The sequence below is a fragment of the Ctenopharyngodon idella genome, chromosome 4 (assembly GCF_019924925.1).
Source record: "Ctenopharyngodon idella isolate HZGC_01 chromosome 4, HZGC01, whole genome shotgun sequence".
Classification (NCBI taxonomy): domain Eukaryota; kingdom Metazoa; phylum Chordata; class Actinopteri; order Cypriniformes; family Xenocyprididae; genus Ctenopharyngodon; species Ctenopharyngodon idella.
Window position 1 is genome coordinate 16,396,756 of NC_067223.1, and position 13,250 is coordinate 16,410,005.

At 35.8% G+C, this 13,250-nt stretch overlaps 1 protein-coding gene across 2 annotated transcripts; it reads right to left on the reverse strand.

The window, feature by feature from the left end:
• Positions 1–179: 179 nt before the first annotated feature.
• On the reverse strand, positions 180–10,995 carry slc38a2 (solute carrier family 38 member 2). Of its 2 annotated transcripts, XM_051891122.1 has the most exons (17): positions 10,677–10,995; positions 9,501–9,611; positions 8,775–8,903; positions 8,591–8,675; positions 8,393–8,508; positions 6,811–6,884; positions 6,630–6,722; positions 6,465–6,540; positions 6,017–6,099; positions 4,765–4,823; positions 4,500–4,637; positions 4,337–4,416; positions 4,060–4,160; positions 3,337–3,461; positions 3,108–3,252; positions 2,433–2,530; positions 180–2,344 (listed from the first exon to the last, which is right to left on the reverse strand). In XM_051891122.1, the coding sequence occupies exons 2-17, from the start codon at positions 9,581–9,583 to the stop codon at positions 2,231–2,233; spliced, it is 1,599 nt and encodes a 532-aa protein (XP_051747082.1). In that variant the 5' UTR covers positions 9,584–9,611; positions 10,677–10,995; the 3' UTR covers positions 180–2,230. The 2 variants fall into 2 exon arrangements, with proteins under 2 accessions (XP_051747082.1, XP_051747083.1); XM_051891123.1 differs by lacking the exon at positions 9,501–9,611.
• Positions 10,996–13,250: the final 2,255 nt, after the last annotated feature.

Below are 13,250 nucleotides of genomic sequence, written 5' to 3' on the forward strand. Positions count from 1 at the left end.
TTATTTGTATTTGTGAAGAATTCAAAATCATTTGTTTCACAGAATGCTGTATGCTGTTCAGAACAATACATTTATATATATATATAGGGTTCTTTTAACTCTCATTATGTGTAACAGCACTTCATTAAATTAAAAATAAATGTGATTTATTTCTCTACAATAAGTCAATGACACATGAATGGGTTATCTTGAACCTTTAATAGACATTAATTACATGATATACATAGTGTTTCATTGAAACAAGAGCGTATCATTCGCAGGAATGGCCTCTTGTACATGAGGAGCGCTTCACCCCTCTCGACTTCGACTACAGCATTTAGTAGTAATGTAAAAGGTGTGTGTGTGTGTGTGTCGGGGCTGAACCTTGCGCTCAGTTTGACATTCACAGCCAGATGAAGAGGGGCCGATCAGGGCCCCGACACACACCGAGGGACATCTAAAGCCATTTTCATATTTTAAACATATTGAGCAAAATTGAAGAAAAAGAAAAAAAAAAGGGAAAAAAAAGAAGAAGAAATGACAGCATATATACACTTCATTTTGTGGTATATACACATATATACAATATATATATATATTTATATATATATATATATATATATATATATATAAATATAGTAAAATAGATTACATTACACTGATGTTTTTCCATAAATAACGGCTGGAGAGTAACAGGTTGGATGACACATGAGGTTTAGCTGTTGGAAGCACAGTAAGGTGTGTGTGTGTGTGAGTGTGTGTGTGACTGTGGTCATGTGACCTATCAATTCAACACACTAATAACGGTTGATTAGTGAACGACACACACTCCCCGTCTGTCTGTCTGTCTCTCGTTCAAGCTGCCGATGGCAAACACTGAAATGGTAAGTCAAGTTAAACACTAACGGTCTCATTTCTCCTCAGCAACAACGTTCTGCCATTTGATTCAGTGTGTCACAAATGACAATCACACCATGAAGCTTTAAAGTCAACGTGAAACACATTAGCGACTCATTCTACTTCCATAATGTACCGTGAAACAGGATATTCAACTCTTATCATTATTCACTATTATTGTCGTAACCTTCAGTTTATTAAATAAGATTTTTAGAGTCTAAAACAACGATTAAATAGTTATTTGACTAGTGGTAAACATCATTTTGATGTGACGTCAGTTGAACAGTGATTTCAGATTTCAGATAACGTGCAATGATGAATCGCTGCAAAAAAAAAGTATTTTAGTCTGGTTTTCCAATGCAAATATCAAACCGTTAAGTATGTTTTTAATGAAATGTATCAGAATGAAGTGAGTTTAAGCTTAAAACAAGAACAAATATCAGCCAGTGGCATCAGAAAAATAACCTTAATTAACAAACTTAACAAGATTATTTTTCTGATAGTTTAAAAACCCACTTAATTCTGATGCATTTTTCAGTAAATAAGACTTAATATCTTCAGTCATTTTGCTTCTAGAGTTAATGTAGCTTGATTTACGAATGTTTAGATATTTGTGCTGGAAAACAAGACAGAAACACTGAGTAGGAAATTCATTTTTTGCAGAGTAGAACATGAGATGGTGTTGACTTTAAAGCCCTTCGCAGTCATCTGGGTTTAAATAAGTTACAGTAAATTCATTCAGCCGTTCCACCTGCCTGAAATCAACAACTACCGATCAATATTTGTTCATTAGTAGATCTACACGACAGGTAAAGGTGACTCAAGTAGTACAGTATAAATGGCATTGTAACAAATGCATTTAAAGCACAGCCAAAATGTGCGAAATTACAGTTTTTTTCACATGTGCTGAAAAAGATTAAGTGCTTTTCCACATACAAACACCGATATTTTTGGCAAAGGTGCGAACAGATGTCGAAGACAAGTCTCCGTTCGCTGTTGATGGTGAAATCAGTACAGTTTTGGTTGCGAGTACTAAACCTGAAAACGGTGAATAATGCACACGCTCCTGTGCGACGTACCACCGAAACTCAGCTGTACCGGAAGAACAACACAAAAAAGGAAAGCAAATCGACAACAAAAACTGAAGAAAAAAAAAGAAGCACAACAATACGAGTGGATCACCATCTGTGTGGCCTAACAGCATACTGTACAAAGTTCAGGACATTCTTTCAGAATGGGATGTTTGTCTTTGCTCTGCGCTGAAATTAGAGCAGCTTCTTCTAGTTCTCAGTTGCAGAGTCAGCGGATCGGCTCCGCCCCCTTCTGCCTGACGATTAGCATTAGGACACGCCCACTAGTGGCCGTCGGAGTGGTCGTCTGAAGATCCTGCGTTGTGGATCCAGTCCAGGATGATCAAAACCATGCTGCAGATCATCACTATGATGCCCATGATGAGGAACAACAACGCCTGAGGAGAACGAGAGTGTGATGAGACATACTGAGTCTATCGTCCTTAAGAACACACACAGATGGACAGATGGACACGGATCTCTTACCCCGATCTTCTGGACAGATTTCATGGACTCCTTCTTCACTAGTTTGATGTAGAAGGCCGAAGGCAGGATGAAGATGAGCATAGCAGCAGCGGACGCACCTACAGAGAGATGGAAAACATTAAAATCTTAACTGAAATAAAATATAAAAAACGTATTTTAGTTAGATAGATAATAGATAGATAGATGATGCTAATGAAGTACTAATGAAGTACTAAAATAACTCAAATGGAAATAAAAATTAATAAAAACTATACTGTAAAATTTTTTTTAAAAGTTGTAAATAGAATTGTAAAATAAACATTAATTGAAATAAAATAGAAAAAATAATTTTTCAAAGTTGCAAATAAAACAAAAAATTCTGGAGTATGTTTTATAGAAGAAAATCCATTTCAGTCTTTCTACTTTAAAATTTTGTTTATTTCAATGTTATGTGCCATTTCTTTGTAATTATTTGTGAAATTTACTTGCAACGTCTGAGTGAAAATTGCTCAAATTGTATCAAAGTAAATCCTACACCATTTTTTTTGTCTATATAGATGTACAAAAAAAAAACGAATAAACAAAAAACACACAACGAAATTACTAAAACTTCAAAATAATGCTAAAAATCAAAATAGTATATTAATGATACTAAAACGACACAAGCTGTGACATCACATCCTGTGTCCCACCTACCGATAAATCCAAAAATGTCTCTGATGGTGGGAACAAAGATGACAAGGATGTTGACGCAGACCAGCAGGGCGACGGTGATGCAGATGTGACGCGGCCAGCTGAAGTCTTTAGAGGCGCCGAGGAGATGGTTGACTGAGGTGCGGATCTGAAACATTGAAGAAACCTTCGATCAACACACCTGCAACGTTTCTGTGTGCTTCAAGACCTGCGAATGTGCAGAAATACTCACTGGGAAGAGAACCACGGGCACGGTCAGCGTCACGGCGGTCAGGACGGCGAAACGCACGATCAGAAGCACCAAGTCAACACTGTAGACCTTTGAGTAAGTGTGCAGGAGCTCGGGTTCAACGGCCTCTGTGAAACACAAAACAAGCTCTTACTTCAAACACACTTCAAACTGCACTATGAATTATTATTTTATTTTACAGTTTTTATGAATATGATGTTTATAGTTTATAATTTCATTTTTGTTTTAGTAATTTTGTTGTGTTTTTGGCCTTTTTGTATATGTTTGTAAATGTATATGTTTTAGTTCATTAAGGAAAATGTTTCATATGGTTTTAGTAACCCTACTCTGAATGATGAAAAACCCATTTTATTGTCAACAAGTTGTGTTATAACTTTGTCCAGAACATCAAACAATTCATCCCACAAAAATGTTTATTTTTCCTTCGCTGAGTCTGAGAAATCCCTCCGTTGCATAACATTTCCTGTCTATCAGCTGCAGCAAACAGCTGAACGTCTCTCACTCTTTCCCAAAACCTATGGAACACACTGGTTCACCGCTGGCCTTCTGCCGGCTCAATCCGGAGCGTTTTAATGGACACACCTCCGTTTAAAACAAACAGCCTCACTGTACATTTTAACCCAGTATCGGACTATCAAATGTGTCGTAACGTGTTTTGGAAGCCGTTCAGGCTCGGATGTGGCCGTGCGTCTGTGTTTTGCTCACCGTTGAAGGTCAGGTATCCGAACAGAGCAGCCAACAGATACATCACAAACATTCCCAGAAACGACACATTCGCAACGTTCTGCATATTCTTTCGGGAACGACTGCAGATGGAAAGTTAGAGAAAGAGTTAGTTTTTTAAAGGGCGCCTTTTGACTTAGCTTTTCCATGATTTATTCTTGATTACTATAAATCATTTTACAGAGGCTGAACTACTACAGAGGTTTTACTATTATCAAAACTTTGTAAAAGGGCATAATAGGTCCTAAATGTTACTCACTCTTTGAGCTCCTCGTACATGGGCAGGATAGCCGGGTGGCACACAAACGCAAAGGTCAAAATGGGAACTGCATACACAGTCTAAGGTAAAACAATAAAGTTAGATCAGCGCACACTCCTCACACTCAAATGCAAATATCTGAATGCAAATATCAGCCTCGTACCTGTGAGTTAAAGACGAAGTACTTGGGTTTGCAGGACTCTTCTTCAGTAGTGTTGACCTGCGGTTGAGAGACGTTCACTGTGATGTTAATGAAGTTCTCGGGTAGTGGACAGGGGATCTGGAACTTCTTGTAGATCACCTGAAGAACAAAAGCAGGAGGGAACGTCTCATCAGACTAACAATAGCAGCTCTTGCTCTCATTTGCATGTTTTTTTATATGTATGTTAAACAGGAGCATTTTATGATCATTTTATCTCAGTACTCACCACAATGACGAAGAACACCATACACAACAAAGAGAAACCGCTAGTGTATCCAAGATAACCTGAAAATAAACACAAACCAAGAGGATCAGCACAAAACACACTAAATACAAACATCTTCAGTCACGTCATATTTTATATATATCATTTTTCTAAAATTTAGTTACATTTATTTTTATATTTTTTTATTTAGAATTTAACATTTTAATAATAATAATAATAATAATAATTATTATTATTATATTAATTATAATAAAATGGTATTTATTATTTTATTCACAATTGTATTTATTTTTAATTATTACAAACATTTCACCCTCATATTATTTATATAATTTTTCTAAAATTGTATTATATTTATTTTTATAATAACCGTATTTATTTATAATTTACCTTTAATAATAATAGTAATAATAACTTATAATAATTACATAAATTATAAATTATTTACATTTATATAAATTATTAAATTATTAAACTTAATAAAATTACATAAATTTATTATTTTAATAACTATTCCCCCTCATATATATTTGTTCTACAATTTTATTTACTTATTTATATTAATTTCTAATTTATCATTTTACAATTTTTATAATAATAACAAGAAATTATAATAATTATATTATAATATTATTTTCATATTTTTATGTTATTAATCATTTAATTTATCAAAACAATTTCATATTTCATATATATATATATAAACTTTTTCCCCCTCATATATATTTGTTCTACAATTTTATTTTATTAATTTTTAATTTATCATTTTACCATTTTTATAATAATAACAAAAAATTATAATAATAATTATATTCTAATAATATTATTTTTAATATTATTTAATTTTATAATTATATTTTTATTTTTTATATATATATATATATATATATATATATATATATATATACAATTTTTCTATTTTATTTTATAATAATTTTAGGTTAAACTTTATCTTAACATGTTTATGTTACAGTGTAATTATACATTTAAGTACTGAGTAATAATAATTAACTACATGCATTTTCTATAGGGTTAAGGTTAGGATTAGAGTTAGTTGCATGTAATTATACACAATTTATAGTAATTACTATAGTAACTACATGTAAAATGTGTGACAAGGAGATTGTAAAATAAAGCGTTACCTAATTTTAATCAAATTTATCTTAATATTCTTTGTGCAAAATATAATCCCTTATTTATTCTGGGGTAAATTCTAGTTTTGTGAGTTTCACTCTCCTGTGAAAACACTTACCCAGGTTTTTAAGCAGCGAGAGTGGCAGTATAATGCTGACGGTGACTAGGAGAACCAGATAATCTCCATTAGTGTACCACGCACTGCAAAACAAAACACACCACAAAGATCAAAATTAGTGCTGAGGAAATGACACGCAGCTGTTCTGCTACATCCTGTTTCCAAGCAACACACTGTGAGAGTGTTTGCGGTGTTTCAGTTCTGTCTGGGGCCGTGTATCATGTTGTTTTGTGTGCAGGGGCCTTTAAGCTCCATGTAGGGGTCTGAATCTTTCATGTCAGTGTTTGTTGTATTAGGTCACTGTCACAAAGCTCTCAATTGACGTCTTTGAACAGACGTTCAGACCCCCCCGGCTGGACAGCTGTACAATGAAGCGCTCACACTGTTCTAACCAGTGCTGAAAAACATTCCAGAGCAAAAACAACAACAGCAGCCTGTGAAATCTTACTTGTCATTGGATTCTAAGAAGGCCTTAATGACGATGGGCAGCTCGTACTTCACGATGTAGAGGTAGCTCGCCATTGCTGGGATTGAAACAGAGTTTAAAAATGCTTTAGTGCCTTAAACAAAACCAAACTCAGTGTTATCTGCATGTTCACACTGCTGGTCATACCTCCAAAGTTCTGCATGGTGATAGAGCAGGATGCTGCCAGTTTGCCTGGAATCCCGAACGCTTTGTACCCCAGCTGTTCGTACACCAGAGAACCTGAATAGAGGAGATCAGAGTGTTAAAACTCATACTTATCACAGTTAAAAATAGAAACATGTTCACAGTATCACAGAGAGCAGCTAACCTCCTTCATTGGCCGTTTTGAGCAGCAAATGGACCGAGTACAGGGAGAAAATGGCCACGGCAACCAGCAGGATCCTACAGAAATGAACAAAAACCATGAACACCGAAAGTAAAGCTAACAATAAAACAAACAGAACTTGAACCGCATTTGATTAGATGGTTAAAAGTGTTGCATTTTCATCAAAGATTTCATTGTGTGCACAGAAAGACCTAGAATATCCCAGCTAACAGGGAACATTCTGGCAAGGTTCTCTCAAAGTTATGAACAAACGTTCTTCCAGTAACGTTAATAGAACGTTCATTCAATGTTATCTGGTCTTTAATAATGTTCTCAGAACGTTAGCACAAAAAACATTATCAATACATCAATTATGGAACGTTCTTTTTCTGAAACGTTCTGATAAGTTTTTTAAATGTTACTACTTCTGGAATGTTCAGAGAAAGTTTTGAAAGTTCTGAGAATGGAAATGTTAGCGAAAGGTTCTTAAAACATTTTTGTTAGCTGGGATGCATTAAGAAAAACAGAAAGCTCATGTTAACTTTAGATGTTAAATGAGTTGTCTATGTAGACAAAATGACCTCAACTTAAACCTAAAGTTTGCTCACCCGACAACTGGACATAATGGACTCTCTGTAATGCCTCATGTTACGAACACACACACACACACACACGCAGAGGGAGGTGACTATGGATTAGACCTGATTATATCCTCACACACTCATTCATTCCACTGTCTGCAGCTCACTTGATCCCATTATAACCTGCGTGACCTTCAGTAGATTTCCATTTCACATGTCTGGAGCTGAACATCACATCTTTACTATTTAACCCGTTCTTTAAGCAAACAGTAAAGCTTTCCCTCCAGACACTTCAATTAAACCAGCCATGCCCATTTATTTCAATAAATTTTATGTTTTAAACTCAAATGATTGGGATTATATTGTCCACCCTGATTTATCAGTCACTGGAAATCCCATTTTGGTTAACCAAGGAATCATTTGAGTAATTCTTTGATGGATGATTTGGCATTCAGACAGATTAAAAATGCAGCATCCATCACTTTTACATAACCAGCAGAAACTCACACACGGCTTTGTTTGTAAACACTAAGAAGCACCACGACTTCCTTTTACCTCCTTGATCACAGTCAAACTGATTTACTACAGTAGATTTACACCTACCAGAATCTATGGGCAAATTGCTGGACTCATTAATGGCATTAATTATCCTAATCAGGTAATTGTGTACATACTTTCAGCTAACAGAAATATGTTCTAAGAACATTTTGCTAACATTTCCATTAAGTTATGAAAATGTTTTTTCTTTCAAAAATCATCCAGCTTTTTAAAAACGTTTGGTTATGCAAACATTCCATTTGATCATTCTGCAAACATTATAGGAATGTTACTTTCGAATGTTCTCTGAACATTCCGAAACAAGAAGTAACATTTAAAAAACAAACTAGAAAAGTGGATGGTAACCAGATCTGGTATCATCTCATGCAAATGTGCATGTAAATGTTTAAAACTGAGGTTTTTTGTCAGTTCTTCATTTCGCACTACAGAAGCACCTCAATACTCACACAAACAAGGCGATGCCAGTATTAGCCATGGCATAGGAAAGTCCCAGTATTCCACTTCCCATGATGGCATTGCCCAAGTTAAACACTGACATTCCGAACGTCGCCGAGCCTTGGGTCTGAAAAACAAGAACAGCGAGATTTATAATGTGATGTTTAACTTCAGAATCTGAAACCTCTTAGACCAGATGAACCACTTACATATTCAGCTTCATATTTCTTCTTGCCCAAGTGATGATCAGACAGGAAGTTCTGACTTTCAGCGTCCACGTCGGTATATTGCAGTCTGTAATCACATCAATGCATTAGATAATGTTTTATTTTATCTAAGGAATGATTTATTAGCTAATAGTGACTTGTCCAGGTCAAATTAAGCAGGTTTTACCCGTTGAAGGGGACTTTGGTGGGACAGTCCTGATAACTTGTGTATTCGTTGCTGTTGGAACTACTGCTGTCCACCTCTGGAGTGATGTTAAAACGACTCATCTTTGTATTTGCAAGGGCGTTGCTCATTCTGTAATAAAAACAATGAAATAGTCTCATTATTTTATATATATTAGAACAGCACACAATAAAGACCATTACATAAACACCTTGACAAAACAGGAAACAATGGTGTTCACAGGAAAACTTGTCCCCAGATAACGACCGTCAATGCACGCACCTTTCCTGTAAAATGCGCTACCCCACGTGTTTTATTATGTTTATGTTTTATTTTATCTAAGAGATGACTTGTTAGCTAATAGTGACTTGTCTATAACTTAAATGAAGCATGTTTTACTCGGTGAAGGGGACTGATAACTTGTGTATTTGTTGCAGTTGAAACTACTGTCCATCTCTGGATCGAAGTCAAAATGACTCATCTTTGTATTTGCAGGGGCTTTGTTCAGTCTGTAATTAAAAACAATGAAATAGTCTCCTTATTTTGTAAGGATTTAGGTTTAGCTTGAACATTGTGGGTTGGGATCCCACCAATGAGGCTTTAAATTTTTGACTGATATTGTTAAGGAACATTCACACTTGTTTTATTATGTTTATGTTTTATTTTATATAAGGGATGACTTATTAGCTAATAGTGACTTGTCTATATGTTAAATGAAGCATGTTTTACCCGGTGAAGGGGACTCTGGTGGGACCGTACTCGTTGCTGTTGGAACTGGTGTCCATGTCTGGAGCGTAGTCAAAACGACTCATGTTTGTATTTGCATCGGCTTTGTTCAGTCTATAATTAAAAACAATAAAACAGTCTCCTTATTTTGTAAGGATTTAGGTTTAGCTTAAACACTCTGGGTTGGGATCCCACCCATGAGGCTTTACATTTTTTATTAAGAAATTCTTAGGCAAGGTGGTTTTGGTTATTGCTTCTTTAAATATTATGTCTACTGATAAATGTAACAACAATATATTAGAACAGCGCCCAATAAACACCTTTACAAAACAGGAAACAAAAGTGTTACTTTCTTAAAATGCGCGTCCCCGCATGGCTCAGCGGAGCCGCGCCTCAAGACAGCACCGCAGCCGAGCATCAGGTCACGTGACCCATCAGAGCTGAGCGCACAACGAGTGGAAAATTACAAACCGGCACCGACAACAGATCAGCACGCGCTGCGTCCGCCGCATCTTCATCAACTATTAATACCGACGTCTGATCAGTCTAAATTTGTATTTTCGGAACAAAATGATTAAACACCACAACTAAGGTATTGATTCTGGTCGTGTGACTCGTTTATCGTATTTAAACACATTCTGACGACCAATCAGACCGTGGAACGGAAACTAAAATGTTGATTTTGCATTTAAACTCCCAAAACCCTATGAATAATTATATAAGATCAAATAATAATGATTATATTGCTAGAATGACAAAAATTATGCAGATGCTCGGTGTGTGAAGCAGACGCCCCCGCATTTATCAATAACCACCGGTCAAATTAAACATCACCAAAAAAAACAAAACAATAAAACATGTAATTTAATATGTGCATCCTTTGACAGGGTTTTACAAAATATTAATGTTTAAGATCATTGGTTTTGCGCCAGCATTCGTGTGTTTGATGAATGAATGAATTCCTTTTAAACGGATGTGTAGAAAGAAGCTGATGAAACACGAATGAGTCACGCCGCAAAAACGGATCTGGAGCAGCACAAAACAAACCAGACCAAAATGAATAAAAACGATCAAATAAAAGCGAAAATAGCGTGATACGGTTATAAAAAAGAAAAAAAGAAATCAGAGAATCATGGCGGTTCTCAAACAAAATAATGTCAAACTGGTATGAAATCTTACCTTATGAATTAAAGAAGAAAAATCCGTTTCTTCAGCTCCGGTATGAATGGAGAAAAGAAATGACCAAACCCTCCCAGTAGTGAAGAATGTTCCAGTGATCAATTACAGAACCGATAACGATTGATCCTTCAGAAATATAGGCTACCGTAATAGATAACGAATAAATATTAATGAAGTAAATTAATCATAAATATTATATAAATACAGTAATACTTGTAAACACTACAATTTGTAATACTAATATTAATATTAATGTTGAAGATTGGCGGAGATGTCCTCTGGGCGCGTCCGGTATCAGTGTCGTGTTCTGATGCTGCTGAATGACGGTTTATATGCATTGCATCAGCCGGCGAAAAAAAGGGGCGGACCCTCTGACGTGGATTGTATACAAACACTGAACAGCCTTCCAGAGACTGGAGTGAATCTTTTCCTGCCCCAGGAAGGCGTTTTCTTCCTGCTCTTAGGAATTAAAATGTACTGACCAAACCTTACAATGAGAGCAAATGTAGAGTAGAGTTTCTCCTGGACTTTTAAAAATAAAGGTACCAACACAGGGTTTTCACAGCCATGCCATAGAGGAACCATTTTAGTTCCTCAAAAAGCCTTTTAGTATATCACCTCTATGATCTGAGCTGCTGTCCACATTCATGTCATACCTCTGTACACCGACTGGATGTCTTTGACAGAAATAAGATTAAATGGAGCAAAAAGATCCAAGTAATCTCACATGTGTCTACTTTTTTACTTTATGCCAAGAATTGACAAATCTATTTCTCCTAAGAAATTTCAGGAGAAACATCTGAGATAAATGTTTGAAAGAAATGTAGATGTATAAAAATATTTAAATTCCATGAGCAATGAAAGAGCTGCACAATAAAATATGTTTAATATTCTGGGTGGTAATGGAGAATATCTTGGGGTCTATATCTGTGTGAATCCATTGGAATGATCTGGATTTATGAATGAATGTTTTCTGAAATATGGTTTAAAAATGACAAATAATTTGACATCAGAGAAACCACAGATATAGGCCACAACCCGCTGTATGCCCTATATTACATACAGGCAGAAATATCTGCTGAACTCAGAGGTTGCTCTAAGTCTTTGATTTAACTCACCTTTGACTTGGAAGTTCCTCCTAAAATGTGTTAAGAGAAATAGAAATTTTTTTTGTCAATTCTTGACATATTGACAAGTAGACGAGCTCCTTTTAACGTAATTACTGTCTACTGAGAAACAGTAGACTTTTCTGGGAGTGAATAAGATCATGAGACCACATGACTATGATGCTGAAGAGGGGAGCCGTGAGGAACAAAAGGAGGAATTTTACAAAAAGAGGAACTTCTGAGATGACGTTAGACACAATGACAGATTAAACAGGTCGGGAATGAGTGCGCCCCGTGCTGCTTTGGGTCACTGCAGACAAGGGCAACGAGTTGAGTTTGTTGTTTCAATCCCAGCATAACTTAAACGAATCACTCGCCTGACCACCTTCGCATAGAAGTCCCTCGTCACCCCCCGATCGGCCAAATCCCCCAGTGGAAGTGGACTCCGGTCTACAGTGATTTACCCTCGGATTAAAGGCCACTGCAGCCTCTGAGCTGGAGTTCACAAAAGAACACGGATGCTGGAATGTCTGACCTATTGAAACAGGCCGTGGGGCCCCAGGCGACGCCCCGACTCCATAGGTAAGACTGGATCAACAAAAGCATTTTTCTGTCTCCACACTGTGTGAAAAATGGATGGAAGAAATCCCAGCTCTGACTCTGAAACGATAGCATCCATTGAGAAATGACACACATTACATAGTACAAAATATACAAGTACAAGTTTGCATTTACAGTTAAATTTCATAGCGTTTGTTCACTGCAGATTTCCAATTCATTCAGATAACAGCTTTTCAATGTGAATCCATCTGGATTTCCAAATGAATGGTTTCTGAAATGTGGTCTAAAAATGTTCATATCTTCATTGCGCTAATGCTTTTTCATCGACCAAGATCATTAACAATAGAGATTTCCAATTCATTAATTCAGATAACACCTTTTAAATGCGAATCCATTGGAATAATCTAGTTTTCTGATTGAATGGTTTCTAAAATGTGGTCTGTAAATGTTTGTATCTTCATTGAACACTAAAAAATGCTGGGTTAAAAACAACCCAAATTGGGTTGAAAATGGATGAACCCAGCGATTGGGTTGTTTTAACCCAGTGGTTGGGTTAAATGTTTGCCCAATGTGCTGGGTAGTTTTATTTAACCCAACTATTGTTTAAAAATGACTGTGTTCCTGGCTTAAAATGAACCCAAAATAGGTTGGAAATTAAAAATCAGACACATAATTACTAGAGGCAACAATAATAATCAAAAGGTGAACATTTATTAATAAGCAATTCAATAGATGTTTATTGTTTAATTGTTATTAATTAAACTTAATAATAAATGTTAATTTCCAAAATTTTTGGGTTCATTTTTTTTATAGCGTTTGTTCACTGCAGAACAGGTCAATAGAGATTTCTAATTCATTCATTCAGATAATTCAGTGTGAATCCATTGGATTTGCCTCCATTTCTGAA